This window comes from Leucoraja erinacea, chromosome 46 (genome assembly GCF_028641065.1).
Source record: "Leucoraja erinacea ecotype New England chromosome 46, Leri_hhj_1, whole genome shotgun sequence".
NCBI lineage: Eukaryota > Metazoa > Chordata > Chondrichthyes > Rajiformes > Rajidae > Leucoraja > Leucoraja erinaceus.
Genome location: NC_073422.1, coordinates 267,910 through 287,685, shown reverse-complemented (window position 1 = coordinate 287,685; position 19,776 = coordinate 267,910). Strand labels below are relative to the sequence as shown.

General features: G+C 42.4%; 1 protein-coding gene across 2 annotated transcripts in view; it reads right to left on the bottom strand.

The window, feature by feature from the left end:
* Window positions 1–666: 666 nt before the first annotated feature.
* Window positions 667–19,776, bottom strand: part of LOC129715012 (SPATS2-like protein) — a 157,659-nt gene continuing 138,549 nt past the window's right edge. For both annotated transcript variants that reach the window (XM_055664830.1, XM_055664829.1), the window contains exons 9-12: window positions 13,030–13,139; window positions 5,699–5,801; window positions 4,513–4,697; window positions 667–1,550 (exon numbers count right to left, since the gene is read on the bottom strand). In XM_055664830.1, coding sequence (XP_055520805.1) covers window positions 1,149–1,550; window positions 4,513–4,697; window positions 5,699–5,801; window positions 13,030–13,139 — 800 coding nt within the window. In that variant the 3' untranslated portion in view covers window positions 667–1,148. The remainder of the gene's footprint in view (window positions 1,551–4,512; window positions 4,698–5,698; window positions 5,802–13,029; window positions 13,140–19,776) is intronic.

Here is a 19,776-nt window from a genome sequence, read left to right as displayed (position 1 = left end):
TGTATATTCCAGGTAATCATAATCAGAGTCTTGGTGAGGTAAAGGCACTCGCTGTTGATTTCCGAATAACTAACAATCTCCACAATCTAACAATGGTACCCCGAATAATCTAACAATCTCCACGTGTGAAACTTCTCTATTCTAATGGTCTCTGAAATCTTGTCCGGGTAAATGTGATTAGCCAAAGGATATGTATATTAATAAATGGTGCTACATACATTTATTTCAACAATGTAATTACCAGAATGTTTGGTCTTTATATTTTCTACCAAGTTTTAAAGGATTACTGGCTGATGGAATATTTGACCAACCACACAATGAGTGCTTGTGGATAGACACAAAAAGCTGGAGTAATTCAAAGGGCCAGGCAGCATCTCTGGAGAAAAGGAATAGGCGACGTTTTTGGTCGAGACTCTTCTTTAGACTGACGAAGTAGTCTGAAGAAGGGTCTCAACCCGATATGTCACCTATTCATTTTCTCCAGAGATGTTGCCTGCCCCACTGAGCTACTCCAGCTTTTTGTGTCTATCTTCGGTTTAAACCGGCCTCTGCAGTTCCTTCCTACACATTCAGTATGTAGTGTTGATTCCAAAATGGCCTGTTAGATATTATTAAAATGAATCTGGTGATGTGATTATGTTATTAAATGGACAATATTCATCAAAGTAGATGCTTGAAAACTTTATTTGTTGCTTCACAATCAGCACAATTTTCGAACAGGTAACATGGCATCACATCTTCTTCAGGTACAGCCTGGACATTATATCTTTGAAGTTTTATAATTTTATTTATTGATATACAGTCCCATTTATCTCTTCCGACACACACCTTCCCTCCACCCCCAACACCAACATAATTCATCCCAAATGAAACCTTTTAGTACGATCATTACTCTTATCACCAAAATCATTGCTGTTTACCTTCATTGATTTAATACTGCAATTTCAGACAGTTTTAAAACAGTTTGTTTTATAAATGCAAAATATGAACAATTTCAGCCAAAAATGCTCATTTTCACAAGTTTCTTTATCTAAGATAAGAATATATAAAATTAAAAACAATCTTTTTTTTCCAATTGAGCGTGACAAGAATAAGATGAATTTAGATTACAAACAAACTGAGGCTAGAAATAATGGAATTCAGTTAAGTTAGGCTACCACAGTCATTCTATTAGGCATTGACAAAACTTTGGTTTCACCAGAAGTCTCTTGTTTTATAGGGCATGACCTATAGTGAGAAACTCTGCTGCTTAGGACTGCAGACACAGTGGTACTTAGTTCAGGAGGTCGTGATTGCATGTTGATTTTAGTTGGTGGAACAGTAGCATTGGAATCTGTTGCTAGCAGCTTGCTTGTATCGCGAGTTGGTCCCTGATGTCCAGACTTGCTGTTTTGATGTTGGCTTTTATAACCCTCCTGCAGAGGCCCCTTTCTGCTCCTATTCCTACCATCCTCAGATCTTCCAGGAAAACCGCCTTCGCTGAGCCTTTGACCATGTGCTCGAGGATAGAAACCTCGTCTTTGATTCGATGGGCCATTGCGTTGATTATTCTGAAGGAAAAAATGCAAAGCAGGTTTAGAAATCATTGAACAATTATAAATACCAACAGGCTTCTAATTTACTTGGCAAAACTGCAACAATTGGTACTTATGGCTCATCATAAGGTATAAAGTTCAAAATGTTTTAGGTGCGTTTTCTCATATGAACGTGAAACTATTAAGCCTTGCCTTTGCTAAGATATAAAGTGGGCATTCATATTTGAAACTATCGTGTCAGTATCCTGGAGCACATGGTCAGCCACATCCCACTTCCACATTGAGGAGATCTCACATATTCTTTTTCTTACGTATGGCGTGCACAGTCTAAAGTTGTAGGACAACTTGTTCTATTTGATCTTACTTGATTGTACTCGCCAGGTTGATTGCATTCATCGAAACAGGGTGGACCACGTGAAGGTTGCAATCTCCCATCCCTCCCATATTCCAAACTCAACAAGAGGAGACATCATTGATTATTCTGTCACTTCACAGGAGCAGGCAGGGTAGCTAAAATGTACAGGCATTTATAGACTGAACTCTTCTAGGTAGTGTTTGTAAAACAGCTTGGCAGCCTTCTGCGAATTGTGAATGGTTGTAGCTATGGAGGGTGGCAGACTCCCTTGAATCAAGGGCCTACTCAGCAGCCTGTGCAGATATCTCTAAACTCATGGCAGCATTCCTCCACTAATCTCTATTCATCATCATTACAGCATTCAGTAAATAATGGGAAACATTCCTCCGAGTGGAAGGCAACAACTGCTGTCCATGTATCTCTTTAACAACTTGCTGCCGCTGGGCTTAATACAGGCAATTGTGACTGTTTATTTTGGAATGGATTGATAGAGTCTGCTGGAATTAAGCTGACATGGCTAAGCAGGGAATTTCAATGTCACTGTTCTTTCACATTGACAAGTGAAGATTTTAATCTTTATGGAACATTAACAGACAGCATTGACCCACACTGCTGATTTAATTCCTTTCAAACATTCTAAAGAAATGTGTTACTATGTATGTCAAATTCAGTCACGTAAGCTGCAATGATTATATCAGATTTATCAAGAAAGCCAAACTGAGCAAATTGTTGGAGTTAGACACAAAATGCTGGAGTAACTCAGCGGGACATTCCTTCTCTCCTGAGATGCTGCCTGTCCCACTGAGTTACTGTGGCACTTTGCATTTATCTTCGGTGTAAACCAGCATCTGCAGTTCCTTCCTCCACAAATTGCTGGGGTGGCAGGTCGACAAGTCCTTGTAGTTGGATGGGATCGTTCATGTTTTTGGTGTTAATTTTCCCAAATTCTCCAGATTTAGAGAGGGTTTGTTTAATTGTAACTATTTTATGCAATAGCTACACAAAAAACAAAATAATACATGTCAACAGCTTAACATATGTCATGAGGAAAATGCCCAAAGCTGTTTTTAAGGATATTACAGCAGGATACTTCAAGATAATCTATATGGTTTTGTGAAAGGGAGGTCTTGTTTGACCAATTTATTAGAGTATTTTGGGGCAGTTAATGAGGACAATCTACGCATATTATGGTGGAGGATGTGCAAGACATCCTAAGGCGTATGAAGGTATATACATTTCCTGAACCTGATCAGTTATATCTGTGGATATAGAGGAAGATTTAAAAGATCTTGCAGAAAACCTGGCTGAGATATGAATCATCATTATGCACAGGTGAGCTGGCGATAACTAGAGGGTGGCTAATGTTGTGCCATTATTTTAAAAGGTTAGTAAATGTAGGCTAGTGAACCGAGCAACTGTGAAGGTAAATTACTGGAAAGGATTCTGAAGGATAAGATATCTATATGTTTAGATGGTCAGGGGACTGATTAGGGATAGTCAGCATAGTTTTCTACATAGGAGTTCAGGTCTTTTAGATTTGAAGTAATTTTTTGAAGGAGTAACCAAAAAGGTTGACGGGGGTGGGTACATGGAATATGCTACCAAAGGAGCTAATTGAGGAGCACTGTAAGATTTAAAATATATTTGGGCAGGTACATGGATAGAAATCCAACGAGGGGAAATATGAGTAACTTTGATGGGCCATCTTGGTTGGCATGGACGAGTTGGGCCGAAGGGCCTGTTTCCGTTCTTTATGAGTCTAAAATTGTAAGTAAAGTGCTGTGGTGAAAGGAGAACTGAAGGTTGTACTTTACTTAGATTTTCAGAAGGTGCCATATCAAAAATTATTATGGAAAATATAAGCTCATAGTGTAGGAAGTAGCATATTGGTGTGAATAAAAGATTGGTTGCCTAACAGGGAGCAGCCATTTATAGATCTACATTTTGTTGGTAATATGTAATGAATGATGATTAGTGCTGAGGCCACAATTGTTTGCAATTTACATTATAGACTTGGAGGAAGTTACCAAATGTACAGAAGCTAAATGTACTGATGATTTGAAGACAGGTAGGAACATAGGTTGTAAAGAGGACATATGGAAGCTGCAAAGAATATGACTGTAAGTTATCTGAGTGCACAAAGATATGGAAAATTGAGTATAATGGATGTGAATGTGATTTTTCCATGGTGACTGCGATAATTGAAAAAGCATATTATCTAAATAATGCAAGGTTGCAGAACTCTGAAATGCAGATGGATCTTGTTGTTCTTGTGTATGTTCCACATCAAGAAAATGTGGAGATAAATAAGTAATTTGGAACACAAACAGAACTACCTGTCTGGTAAACTTTCTCTGAAAGCCTCAAATCCACTTATATGCTTCTTAAATAATAAGATAAATACTGTACACAGGTATTAAGGTATTGGTTGGAACAAATCTGGAGTTCTGTGTACAGTATTTATCTTATTATTTAAGAAGAATGTGTGGATTTGAGGCTTTCAGAGAAAGTTTACCAGACTGATAGCTGTACTGAGTGGGCTCTTGTACGAGTTGTCCTTTCTAGGCACTACTAATGATATTCTTGCATTGATGAGATACAACCACAAAGTGCTCTTCTTACCTGTCTGAGTACAGGCACCTTCTGAATGTTCGAATTGTCCTTGGAGCCCATTACTTTATGACTAGTGGATGACAATGCACTAACAGAGCCTGACAGTGGATGAACTTTACTGGAATCACTTTGAGGATTCAGATGCGAGGGAGTCAACGAGGATCTTGTGGAGTAGTTATTCTTCGGATGTGAAACTGCAAAGAAAAAGATATTTTAAACACAATATCCAGTAATGCTTCAGTTTTGAGATAGAGATTTAAATCTCATAGATAATGTTGAAAATGAACTCCTGGTTTAATTAATTTACAATAATATTCCACCCACCCCCACCCCCCCATAAACTCATTCTACTCAACATTTACACAGTTTAATGAAGTATCACATAGGATGGCTTTTGTTGGAGGTTGCTAAGGGAAGTGGGAATGGAATGGAGGCATTTGAAGGGATTGCTATCATCTTCCAGTTTGGGAATACAGGAAAAAAAAAATCTGCCAATGATCCCAAATTAAGGGCAAGGGAGAGGGTTGGCAGAGGGGGGGGGGGGGGGGGGGGGGGGGGGGGGGGGGGGGGGGGGGGGGATTGACCTTATCTTCAACTTCAATGGGAGGGGGGGGGGGGATTCCAGTTGGTTCAGAATGCTGCTGCTCGCCTGTTCCCAGGGACTCGAAAGAGGGAGCACATATCGCCAATTCTGGCCTCCTCCACTGGCTCCCGGTGCACTTTCGAGGCTCCTATACAAAGAGAGGGCAATAGCAATCTTTCTTTTATTTTAGGGTTTATTTTTGCTGCCTAACCAACACTTGACCTTATCTTCTGTCAACTTCATCCGCCATTTCTCTGTGATTCCACAACAGTGCTTAGAACATTTTACAGAAATAAGTCTGTCCATGCCTCCAGCCATGAGTCTAAGTCTATACAACATTCAAGTCATCATCTGTTCTAAGTTGTGTAGGAAGAAACTGCAAATGCTGGTTTACACCAAAGATAGACACAAAATGCTGGAGTAACTCAGCGTGACAGGCAGCATCTCTGAACAGAAGGAATGGGTGTCATTTCTGGGTGAGACCAGTCTGAAGAAGGGTCTCAACCCGAAACATCACCCATTCCTTCTATTCAGAGTTGCTACCTGTCGCGCTGAGTTACTCCAGCATTTAGTGTCTACCTGTTCTCATTTTCTGGCTATGACAATGCTCACTTTCTCCAAGCAGCTGGATTTGGGACTCCAGGCTACTGATGTTTCCAGTGAAGCGAGCTGACTTGCCCAGATCCTCATCATATTTCCGTTCACTTACAAATTGCTGCGAGAAAAAGTTCAAAAGGAGAATGAAAGACATAACATTGGCAGCACGCATGTTTCACATTTAAAATATCTACATTGTGTCCATTCAATAAGTGCCACAGCACTGATTACTCCCATCCACCGCCCTAACTTCTGCCCCACAATATGTATTTCTGCACCTGAGCATTATGTTACTGCTCCAGAATGTGGTGTTATTCCAATCCAACCCAACCCGGCCTTTTTCGATCACTTACATACCAAAATTCTTGATTCATTATGGCATTCAGAAGCAGCCTCACAAGCTTCTCAATTGTATAGAAGCCCGGTTCCCCAATGCAATATGTTCCCCCAACGCAATATTCCACCACCCACCCATAGCCCCCAACTGTGCAGGGGCGGCTCATTTTCCCTTATCCTCCCTCCCTCTTTTTAAACTTAAAAAAAATTCAATTTCATTTGTTGCAATTCACTTGCTGCCGGGGGGGGGGAAAAAGACCAGGACTCAGTGTCCTGGGATTTGCAATATTGTAGCAAGCAGGGCTACAATCCCATTGTGACGTCATAGCTGTAACTGCCAGTGCAGATGAAAGATTTTTCTCAAAGTGGGATTTTATAAATGTGAAATACTTGTAAAATATAACATCCATCAGAACAAAACTTGATTTAAAAAAACACACAGCAGAATAATTGTGAGTATGGTGGTTCAAAAATTGCAGCGCTATCGTGCACTGCTTTGGTGTAGTTCAGGGCATGAATAATCACAGACAGACAGGCAGACTCACAAACAAACAAGATGAGAGTTTTAGTAATATACTACACCAAGTAGAGAGAGAGAGGGGGAGACCGGGGAGAGAGAGGGGGAGACAGATGGGGAGAGAAGGGGGGGAGAGAGGGGGAGAGAGGGGAGAGAGAGGGGGGGGGAGAAGGAGAGAGAGAGGGAGTGAGAGAGAGGAGAGGAGAGAGAGAGAGAGAGAGAGAGAGAGGGGGGAGAGAGAGGGAGAGAGGGGGAGAGAGGGGGAGAGAGGGAGAGAGAGGGAGGGAGAGAGAGAGGGGAGAGAGAGGGAGAGAGAGAGAGAGAGAGGGAGAGAGAGGGAGGGGGAGAGAGGGGGGGAGAGAGGGGGGAGAGAGGGGTGGAGAGAGGGGGAGAGAGGGGGGGGGGGGGGGAGAGAGACTGGGGTAGAGCATATGGAAAACATAACATGGTGTCAGAGTAATAAATTGACTCAATCCACCGGGACCACTCTCCATGCAACAAGAAGAAGTAGTATGAGTGACTGCTCGCTGAAAAAGACGACAAAGAAGAAGAAAGCTCAGAACGATCTGAAGACTGGTCGTTCCCCTCGCAGAGGGCCAGCCGATCATGGCTTCCGCGAGAGGAAGCCCATGCACCCACGTGACAGACGATCGGATGGGAGAGACGGAGAGGAGGTTGCCCCCCCATTTCGAGGAAAAGGCGTCAAGATTCCCCGAGTCCCTGTGATCGACGGAAGAATCGCAGGCCTCCATAGACGGCCTCTCCCAGAGGGAGTAATGGTCACAACAGCCACCTTCCCACCGCGCTGCCCTACACACTCAGCCTTGCCAGCGCGGCGATATCTACCGCTGCCGCCATGTTCTAGAACTTCAAGGAGCCCAGCGAAGTGCGCTGCATGACCTGAGCAGCAGTTTCAAAACGCTAAGTGACAAATTTAAAGAAGTGAAAGTTAAGAAGCCAAGAAGTACAGAAGACATAACGGGGGTGACGTCACTTGCAGTACGAGCCGACGGCAGGTAGGTAGATCAAAGCACACAGTATTGGGGGTTCAGTATTGATGTGGATAGAGAACTGGTTGGCAGACAGGAAGCAAAGAGTAGGAGTAAACGGGTCCTTTTCACAATGGCAGGCAGTGACTAGTGGGGTACCGCAAGGCTCAGTTCTGGGACCCCAGCTATTTACGATATATAATGCAACATCTCCAAGTTTGCGGATGACACTAAGCTGGGGGTCAGTGTTAGCTGTGAGGGGGATGCTAGGAGGCTGCAAGGTGACTTGCATAGGCTGGGTGAGTGGGCAAATGCATGGCAGATGCAGTATAATGTGGATAATTGTGAGGTTATCCATTTTGGTGGAAAAACAGGAAAGCAGACTTTTATCTGAATGATGGCCGATTAGGAAAGGGGGAGATGCAACGAGACCTGGGTGTCATGGTACACCAGTCATTAAAAGTAGGCATGCAGGTGCAGCAGGCAGTGAAGAAGGCGAATGGTATGTTAGCATTCATAGCAAAAGGATTTGAGTATAGGAGCAGGGAGGTTCTACTGCAGTTGTACAGGGTCTTGGTGAGACCACACCTGGAGTATTGCGTACAGTTTTGGTCTCCTAATCTGAGGAAAGACATTCTTGCCATAGAGGGAGTACGGAGAAGGTTCACCAGACTGATTCCTGGGATGTCAGGACTTTCATATGAAGAAAGACTGGATAGACTCGGTTTGTACTCGCTAGAATTTAGAAGATTGAGGGGGGATCTTATAGAAACTTACAAAATTCTTAAGGGGTTGGACAGGCTAGATGCAGGAAGATTGTTCCCGATGTTGGGGAAGTCCAGAACAAGGGGTCACAGTTTAAGGATAAGGGCAAAATCTTTTAGGACCGAGATGAGGAAAAATGTTTTTTACACAGAAAGTGGTGAATCTCTGGAATTCTCTGCCACAGAAGGTAGTTGAGGCCAGTTCATTGGCTATATTTAAGAGGGAGTTAGATGTGGCCCTTGTGGCTAAAGGGGTCAGGGGGTATGGAGAGAAGGCAGGTACATGATACTGAGTTGGATGATCAGCCATGATCATATTGAATGGTGGTGCAGGCTTGAAGGGCCGAATGGCCTACTCCTGCACCTATTTTCTATGTTTCTATGTTTCTATCCATTGTGATGTCATCAGCGAAAGAGCCGGTTTATTTTCTAACTTTTATTGGATTTGTGAACATTTTCATAAATAAGAAGTAAATCACAACATTTTCAGATAAGGCTATTTTGGACTCCAGGGGGTAAATCTCTACCCGAATATGTAAACATTTTAATGCATTGTTTTTTCCGACAAGATGTGACAACACACAAACAAATAAATACATAAATACACACACACACACATACACACATTCAAGAACAGAGTTTTATAGTTATAATAAGGATAGATGTCTCAGATAGAACAATTGCATTCTTACTTGCAGTAGCAGAACAGAATATGTAAACATAGTGCGTTGTAAACAATATAATAAACAAGTGAGAAAAAAGAGTTCAGTGTGTGTATATATACTTACTCACAAATACACACACGCACACACATATATATGAGTGTCATTTTTGGCCTGCTCGCTGAGAGCCCCCCTCCGCCTTCTGGGGCCGGAGGATTTTTCCCATCGATGAAAAATCAGAGAGATATTAATGTTTTAAAAACATTCCCCATTCTCTCTGCTGCCCCCGCTGGCTTCAGGGGGGAGGGACTCTAAAACCCGGAATTGTAGTCCCTCACTCAGTCTCTGTCAGACTCAGGAAGTGAGAGGGTCACGGCTCTCTGAGCTGCAAATAACACTGAACGCACGCCTACTCCATGGTGAGTCCCCTCGATGCGGCTGTAAGGTGGCTGCTGCCCAATTGTTTGCCTCGCCTTTTTAACAAGTTTGTGTTCACAAAATGAATTTTGGTTGTCGGGTGGCTGCTGCCCAATTGTTTGCCATGGCTTGGCTTTTAAAATCGTTGCAACAGTTGGCTGCCAGCCCAATAATCCATTCGGCCCACAATGTCTATAGCAGTTGAGCACAGGAGAATGGTGAGTAAGGTGGCGAAAAATCATAGTGCAATCCTGTATCATTTTTGCGCAAATAGAAAAACCACGCAAACCAGAAGAGCACAAGATCAGTGTTTTAGTTATGTATAGATAGATATTACTGCATGACATTATATTGCCCTGGACGCTCTTATTAGACAGGACTGTACAATCTCCTTGCTAGTTCATAGCTCCTTTATGCTAATCAACCAATTGTTCAAAGTTTGCACCATAAGCCTTATAGACAATAGACAACAGGTGCAGGAGTAGGTCATTCAGCTCCTCGTGCCAGCACCGCCATTCAATGTGATCATGGCTGATCATCCTCAATCAGTACCCCATTCCTGCCTTCTCCCCAAATTCCTTGACTCCGCTATCTTTAAGAGCTCTGTTTAGCTTTCTCTCAAAAATGTCCAGAGAACCAGCCTCCACCTGAGGCAGCGAATTCCACAGATTCACAACTCTCTGTGTGAAATGGCTTACCTCTTATTCTTAAACTGTGGCCCCTGGACTCCCCCAACATCGGGAACATGTTTCCTGCCTCTAGAATGTCCAAACCCTTAATAAACATATATTTCAATAAGATCTCCTCTCATCCTAAATTCCAGAGTGTAGAAGCCCAGCCGCTCCATTCTATCAATATATGACAGTCCCGCCATTCCGGGAATTAACCTTGTGAACCTACGCTGCACTTCCTCAATAGCAAGAATGTTATTGATGATTGATGTCTTGGTAAATCACCAAGATTTAATTTAATCTTGATGATTAATTTCTTGGTTAATCACCAAGTTCTTGGTGAGAACTTTCTCACTGATATTATCATTTAACATGCAGAAAAGCAGAATGAATAAAGCATAATGAAGAAAGAAGAATAGAAGAATAATGAAGGAAGCATTCCGTAAATAAAGAGGGTCAAATCACACTTGGAAATGTAGAATCAGATAGTTCTATATACTCATCTTTTTACGTTTCCACGTATTCTCATTTGGCAGCATATATGTTCCCTCAAAAAAAACGTTTTCTTTCTCTGACTGTGCACCAGCAAAAATATTCACAAGAAATGTGATGGGGCCAGAACTCTGACAGCCATTAAACAACACATGCATGAATGCTTCAAAGATACATGCCATGTTCAAACCATGGTTTTAAAAAGTATCAAAGTCATATTGCAGCATCAGTATGGAATTTTCAACCTTTCCATAATGGATACAAAGTGGATGAATTTCTGGGCCACGACTTTAGCTTCAGAGCTTCCAAGAATTCAGGTGACCAAGGTGATATTGATAAGTTGGTGCTCCACTGCCGCAGTTTGAAGGAGATGGCCTGTTTCATTGGCAGTTTCAATGAAGCAGGTGGTGTAAAGAAAGCTACTCTATGTATCTTATTCAACGCTGTCCTTTTCCAAAGTGGCCTTCGACAACCTGCTTGTCCATCACTAAAGATGGCTCAGTCAGTGGATCAGTGAGTCCAGGTGTGAGCAGTGCATGCTCGGCCCATTTAATACATCAAGATCCTGGAGCCAGTGTAGTCTACAGGTTTTCATATGAAATAAAAACAGGCTCTTGTTTGCTTTGTGCATGAGCACTTGACACAGGTTTAAATGCCCACCCTTGCTTGCAAGAAGAATGTCCAAGGCACTCATGCCCTGTTCACCTGCGGCTCGTGCATTTCTCATGAAATCAAGAGAAGATGAGTAATTGAAACTTACCCTCATTACTTTACTGTTTACATTTATCAAGAGTAGCAGCATTTGGTAAGCTGGTCAGGTCCCTGCATTCATCAAATTTGTTTAGTTAGTTTAGAGATACAGCACAGAAACAGGCCCTACGGCCCACCGAACCCGCGCTGACCAGCGATCCCTGCACATTAACACTATCCTACACACTTGGGGCAATTTACATTTACACAGCCAATTAACCTACAAACCTGTACATCTTTGTAGTGTGGGAAGAAACCCAAAGATGTCAGAGAAACCCCACGCAGAACGTACATCTCAATACAGAGAGGTAGTCAGGATCAAACCCGGGTCACTGGCGCTGCAAGGCAGCAACACTACTGCTGCACCACTGCTCCGCCCTTTGCACAGTCGGAGTCGGTACCATTTGAAAGACCAGATACAACAACAAATTTAATGGAGGAAATATTTCCTGATCTTTTATTCCAATGCCTGCAAACAGCCATGGGCTGATTTCACTAGTGTTTGCTACATTATTTCTAGGCACCTTATTTATAAAATAACATATAATCTGAAATAATTCATTTGTTCTTTAACCTTGGCCACATTGTAAACTGCCCCATCCTTGTCACAGCTCTGCAACTGGGTAAAGATATATATTTCACTGAATTATATAATTTCATCTACCTTTTCCGTCTCCACTCCATCCCATCATATACTGATCAGTAGAATGTTCATCTCCACCTCTAGGGTGGAAGGGTGGTCTTACAGCGCCAGAGACTTTGGTTTGATCCTGACTACGGGTGCTGTCTGTAAGGAGATTTACATTCTCCCCGTGCCTTATGTGGGTTTTCTACGAGATCTTTGGTTTCCCCCCACACTCCGAAGATGTACTGGTACGTAGGTTAATTGACTTGGTGTAAATGTAAATGATCCCTAGGATGTGTAGGTTAGTGTTAATGTGCGGGGATCGCTGATCGGCATGGACTCGGTGGGATGGAGGGCCGATTTCTGTATCCCTGAACTAAAAACAAAACTAAACCTCTCTTAAGGTTGTCAAAATTCAACATTGTCAAGAATGAATGTGAACAGATGGCAGCTATTCTAATTGATTAAAGGAGATACAGACTGAGGTGTACAGTATTGAATCACCTTTTCCAGAGCTGCATATCCTGTGACACATTAACAGTAAGTTGGGGTTGGAAATATCATATCTTCATATTTCCTTGCAACATAAAAGGAGGCCATTCAGCCCACAAACTGTTCTAGCTTCCATAGCACTCTGATCAATCACATTCTCCCATATAAATAAGGGTGAGGAATTGTTGGTGCCGGAGAAATCTGTCAGCAGAATTAAGTTCTCCCTCATCAGAACAATGCATTTGGTTTTAGGTCTGTAAGGCAAATCTTGGTTACCCTTTATTTTTGACTTTAGACTTTAGAGATACTGAGCAGAAAGAGGCCCATTGGTCCATTGAGTCCGCGCTGGCCAGCAATCATGCTGACCGCTAACCTACACACACTAGGGTCAATTTTACAACCTATCGAAGTGAATTAACCAACCAACCTGGCGTCTTTGGAGTGTGGGAGGAAACCGGAGCACCCAGAGAAAACTCACGTAGGTCACAGGAAAAATATACAAATTCCATACAGATAAGCACCCGGAGTCAGGATCGATCCCGTGTCTCTGGTGCATTAAGGCATCAACTATCGCTGCGTCACCATGCTGCTTTGATGCACTATCTTTGATGGGCTTCATGTAATAACTGACCTTAATCTCGGCTCTGAGTTCAGAAAGCTGGGATTCAGACATCTGGATGGCCTTATCCGTTAATCTCTTGAGTTCCTCAGCCCTCCTCTGCCTTGCTTCCAGGATGTCCACTGTGAAATAAAATACAGTAATAATATGAATTCATCAGCATCTTTTGATCCTGAATGGTTTGTGGGCCATGGAACAAGCCATCTGGAACAAGCCATCTGGAACAAGCCATCTGGAACATGCAGGAATTTATTAGATCTAGCATACCAGTATCTATTAACAGCAAATTAAAATTGGTGGATGGTTTAACAGTGACACATCAAGCATTTACTCCCTTAACAACTTTTCGTTTGACCCCTCCCATTTCCTCCAAATACAAGGTGTAGCTATGGGCACGCACATGGGCCCTAGCTATGCCTGCCTCTTTGTAGGGTACGTCAAACAATCTTTGTTCGAGGCATACCAGGGCCCTATCCCCAAACTCTACCACCGCTACATTGATGACTGCATTGGTGCTACCTCCTGCACTCACACACAACTCACTGACTTCATCCACTTCACCACTAACCTCCATCCAGCACTCAAATACACCTGGACCATTTCCAACACTTCCCTACCATTTCTTGACCTCACTATCTCCATCGCAGGTGATAGACTACTGACCGACATCCACTATAAACCCATTGACTCCCATGGCTATCTGGACTACACTTCTTCCCACCCTGCTTCCTGTAAGGACTCCATCCCCTACTCCCAATTCCTCCGTCTACGCCGCATCTGCACCCGGGATGAGGTGTTCCACACCCAGACATCGGAGATGTCCTCATTCTTCTTCTACTATAGATGAGGGGAAAACCTCGCCTATAGAACACCTTATCTATAGTCTTTTTTTTTTTTAAATTCTCCTTCTCCCAATACCTCCGCTCGGTTCGCAATAACCAACCTGATCTCCCGGTGGCTCAGCACTTCAACTCCCCCTCCCATTCCGAATCCGACCTTACTATCCTGGGTCTCCTCCATGGCCAGAGTGAGGCCCACCGTAAATTGGTGAAGCAGCACCTCATATTTCGCTTGGGCAGTTTGCGCCCCAGCAGTATGAACATTGACCTCCAATTTCAGGTAGTCCCTGCTTTCTCCTCCCCGCCCCAGATCTCCCTCAGTCCACTGTTTCCTGCCTCTTCTTTTCTTCTTCCCACCACCCCCACCCTCACGTGAGTCTGAAGAAGGGTCTCGACCCGAAACATCACCCAAGGAGTTTAGTTTGGTGTGATGAAGATCGGGTGAGAGACATAGTTTTCGACCATGCAGGAGCATGACCACGAGTATGATTGAAACGTACTAGTACAAGAAGAAGCTTTGATGAATTATTTAACTGCTTTGTACTTCAATAAAGAAACATTTAATTAAGAGACTGTTTCTGGAATATTCATCTTTCTACAGCATTGAATGTGTTGTGGAGGGGCTTGTGCGCGCGTGTAGATTACCTTCTGATTCACGGTCATCAAGTGACTATTGAGGGCTAAACCCTTGAGACATTGTAGAGGCTGTCACAACACAGTTATTTAGAGATAATCTCATGATACATGCACCTTTGAAGCGACGTGATATTGATGCAACCTCTGTGGCAATAGAGATTATATGGCGGAAGGAACTGCAGATGCTGCTTTACATCAAAGATAGACACAAAGTGCTCTAGTAACTCAGCGGGCCAGGCAGCATCTCTGGAGAGATGGAATGGGTGGCGTTTTGGGTCGAGACTTATGTGGAGATCAATTCATCAGCTTTTGAATTATTGGAGAGATTTAAAACTATCAAATTTTAAATGAAAGTCTTCTTCCTCATTTCACCCCTCCACCCCCCTCTTCTTTTTTTATTAGTGGGCTAGGAAGTTATGAAATTCATTCGTTTTAATTTTTTGGAAGAATTTACTGCCCATCCAAAATGCTTTCCTTGCTTCCTTTTAATTCAATCTTTGGATTAAAAAAAAAATTCTCCTTCACAAGAAAATAGAAGTCAGTACGCTTAGGTCTGCCCAGACACTAGATATGATCATGGCTGAATCATCCCAAGTCTTAATTTCTTATCCATGCTACTTTTCCATACTATTCTCTGATCTTACAAAAAATGATCTACCTCCACTTTACATATCTCTGATGTTTTAGCCGCCACAAACCTCCGGGCGAGATCATTTCAAGCTAGATAAGGAGACAAAAAATTATCTTCTTTGAAGAATTCTACTTTGAAGAAATGAAAGGCACATCAGTATTACATCCCTACACCTCATTATTACGCAGCCACGTTCCTTTACTTAAGACAGCCCCATGTCGAAACCTCTCACCTTGTGATAGATAACTCCTGAACATTTCCTGTGTTTTAATAAGATTACCCTTCATTCTTCCACATTCCAAAGAGAAAACAATTTAAACTATTTTAGCCATTCATGTTAGGACAATCTGCTCATCTCAGGAATCAGTCTAATGTATCTCTCCATTGCTAGAATACTCTTACATAAAAAGGGACCAAAACTATGTGTAATAATTTTGTTAAAACCCCACCGACACTCTAAAATTGTAACAATGCTCTTCTGCCGTTAAACTCCAAATCTTAGCAATAGCTGCCTCGCCAACAGTCTGTTGGTCCTTTCCTCCTTTGCGTTTTAATAGTATGTGTTAAATGGATGTTTTTAGTGTTCTTTAGCTTGTTTTATGTGAGGGGTGGGAGAGGGGCGATTGGGGGAAACATTTTCTAATCTTTTACCTCGACGGAGATGCAATTTTTCCTGTATCGTATCTCCATCCGCACTGCTGCCTAACATCGAGGAGTTGCCAGCCTTTGCTGGAGACCGACTTTTGGGAGCTCCCTCTCGGGGATCCTACTGGATTTTAACATCGCGGAGCCAGGGATCCATCTGGGAGCTCCAACCGTGGGAGCTTGTGGACTTTAACAACACGGAGCTAGCGGTCTCTGGTCATAGACCGATTTTGGGAACTGCAAGCCACAGGAGCGTCAACTGCCCTGACGCGGGGGCTTCGATCGCCGGCTGTGGGAGCATCGATCGCCCCGAAGATGGTTCGACTGCGCCGACCACGGGCGAATAAAGAGGAGGAAGATTGGACTTTTTTCCCTTCCATCACAGTGAGGAATGTGGGAATCTGCTGTGGCGGATGTTTAGGTTAACTTTTATGAAGTTGTGTGTCTTGGTGCTTTTTTGGTATGGCTCTATGGTAATTAACACATCGCTGTATCTTAACTGGTACACATGATAATAAAAGATGGGCAGATTGGGCTCATCAGCCTGGGAAGGCAGTCCATCTAGGAGAGGGAAAACTCTGATTTAAAACCTCCACTGCCTTGTGGCCGTATCCAGTCATGGAAAAGGCTCCGGGAGTAAACCTCAAGAAAATCCAGTCAGAGCCGCTAAGGCAGTTTGTCGTTGTCTACAAACTTCGCTCTGGCAGCTCCTGCAATGTTGCTGGTGCCAAACTGTAATGGCCCTGCTGTTGCTTTGGATCAATCAGCGACGTGGAGAGGGGGGACGTGCTGCATGGGCAACAGCCTGTCCTCCACATCACCCAGGCTTGCATCTGACCAGGATGCATCACCCATGGTCAGTCATGACCAAGGAGGGCCTACTCATTGGTGCACGTCACAATAAAATACCTTTGAAACCATTGACCTTTGAAAGCCAAAATGCCATTTGCTTTCTTAATCACTTGCTGCACCTGCATGCCCACTTAACATATTTCACACACAAGAACACCTTGATTCCTTTGTACTTATCACATTTGTGGTCTCTCTTTTGTCAGATAATAGTCTGCCTTTTGATTTATCCTATCAAACCACAATCTCACACTGTCTTACAATAGACTACATTTACCTACTTACTCAACCTAAAAATAATCCAAATATCCCTCTTACGACAGGGCTTGGGCATCCTCCCACCAATATAATGTCATCAGCAGACCTTGGATATTTTACACTTTGCCCCTCTTTTAAGCCAATCATTTAGATAATAAATAATGGAGGGCCAAGGATTGATCCTTGAGGCACTCCACAAATGACATTTTTCCAGTCTGAAAAAGACCTATCTATTTTAACCTTGGATCTTCCATGTGTTAACCAGTCTTTAATTCATGTTAACACAGCTTCCCGACACCATAAATACTTATCTTAAGCCCTAGCCTTTGAAGTGGCATCTTATTGAATGCTTTTTGGAAATTCAAGAACACCACATTTACAGATTCCTCGCCATCATCTCTGTTGCATACGGGAAGAAATTTGTCAAAGAAAATGTATTTTTCATAAACCCACATTACCTGAGTTTGATTGAATTACATGTTTCCAAATGACTGGCTAATTCCTCCTTGATTTTAGACTTCAGTAGTATCTTCCCTCCCATAAATGAAAAGCTTAGCAAAGAGTGTAGGAAGGACGTGCAGATACTGTTTTAAACATGTTTTCCCCCTCCCTTCTTGCACAAGGACATCACATTCGCACTTTCTCATCCCAGCTTTATCCTCCCGGAACACAATAAGTTTTGAGAAACTTCAGCCAATCGCTCCACCTTTTCTGCAGTCACTTCATATAACCATATAACCATATAACAATTACAGCACGGAAACAGGCCATCTCGACCCTTCTAGTCCGTGCCGAACACATCCCCTAGTCCCATATACCTGCGCTCAGACCATAACCCTCCATTCCCTTCCCATCTATATAACTATCCAATTTATTTTTAAATGATAAAAACGAACCTGCCTCCACCACCTTCACTGGAAGCTCATTCCACACCGCCACCACTCTCTGAGTAAAGAAGTTCTCCCTCATGTTACCCCTAAACTTCAGTCCCTTAATTCTCAAGTCATGTCCCCTTGTTTGAATCTTCCCTACTCTCAGTGGGAAAAGCTTTTCCACGTCAACTCTGTCTATCCCTCTCATCATTTTAAAAACCTCTATCAAGTCCCCCCCTTAACATTCTGCGCTCCAAAGAATAAAGCCCTAACTTGTTCAACCTTTCTCTGTAACTTAGTTGCTGAAACCCAGGTAACATTCTAGAAAATCTCCTCTGTACTCTCTCTATTTTGTTGACATCCTTCCTATAATTAGGCGACCAAAATTGTACACCATACTCCAGAATTGGCCTCACCAATGCCTTGTACAATTTTAACATTACATCCCAACTTCTATACTCAATGCTCTGATTTATAAAGGCCAGCACACCAAAAGCTTTCTTTACCACCCTATCTACATGAGATTCCACTTTCAGGGAACTGTGCACAGTTATTCCCAGATCCCTCTGTTCACCTGCATTCTTCAATTCCCTACCATTTACCATGAATATAAACCCTTAGATACAGGTTGTCAGGATTTACCATATATACCATTCATCCAATTTATTTTCAAATATTTAATTTTTTGCCAAAATGATTTTTCCCAGTTCTACCAGCAAAATGAAATGACCCTTTATCCATAAGGTTACTTGCAGAGCCGGCCACAGTGAAGACTGATATAAATTGTAGGCTTGAATTCACTGCCATTTCCTTGTTTCACTTTCATTTAGTTTTACAGCAGGATCTCCAGAGACTCCAGGGATGCTACTATTACCCTTCATTTTTTTTCATAGCAGCTCTCGCTTTTTTTATGATACTTGTCAGTTTAATACACCTGTCAATTTTCTCTATTCTTATTAGTTCTGTGTGGCTGGCACCTCCAAAATTCTCAATCCCCTGGTCAACCATTAGTCATTTTGTATGCTCTCATTTTGGATTTAATATTTTCTTTGGCCTCATTTATTAACCACAAAATCTGAGCTAGCTTAAAGTAGTGTTGTTACAAAACCTACCATCAGTGGCGCTCCAGATCTGCCTGCTGCCTGTGCATGTTATTCTGGAGACTTTTTCTTTGGTGGGGGGGGGCGGTTAAAATGCAGGTTTGTATTGGTTGTCGGAGAAAGATTTCCTCGGGCTGCTAGTTGATGAAGAAAACATTTTCGGGCTTCCGTTCCCATTTTGGATGACATATAAAGGATTCAATTCAATTCAATTATACCTAGATCCCTCTGTTCAACTGCATTCCTCAATTCCCTACCATTTACCATGAATGTCCTATTTTGATTTGTCCTGCCAAGATGTAGCACCTCACACTTATCAGCATTAAACTCCATCTGCCATCTTTCAGCCCACTCTTCCAAATGGCCTAAATCTCTCTGTAGACTTTGAAAATCTACTTCATTATCCACACCACCACCTATCTTAGTATTATTTTATAAATGTTATTATTAATTACATTTGTAATTATATAAGGTTTTATTAGTGCAATCCACAGTAATAAGACTTTTAAAATGTTTTTCCAAAGATAAATTAATGCCCAAGATCTCTTGATTGTTGTGAAAATATTTAATAAATAGGGAAAGGGAGAATAAAATAATTTTGCAAAATTGATGTGTAGGTTCCTACGAATACAAACAATGAGCATTGCTCTAGCAACTGTTGTGCTCTAGAATACCTGTTAACTCTAATTGTCAACTGACATCATGCTTAAGATGCATTCGTCCTTGCTATGCTCGAACTTGTAGCAGAAATAATGATGGAAAGAGTTCAAACATGTGGCAGCAATTTAGTAATACAGTTGGGCCTCATTGGCAGACACATCCATGAATCATCCAATTTAGTGTTCTTGGGTCAGTATGAGAATGTAAAAAGTGCTAGAAGTAACCACTGTTTTCAACGTCACCCCACCCCAATCCTTTAACTCGCCATT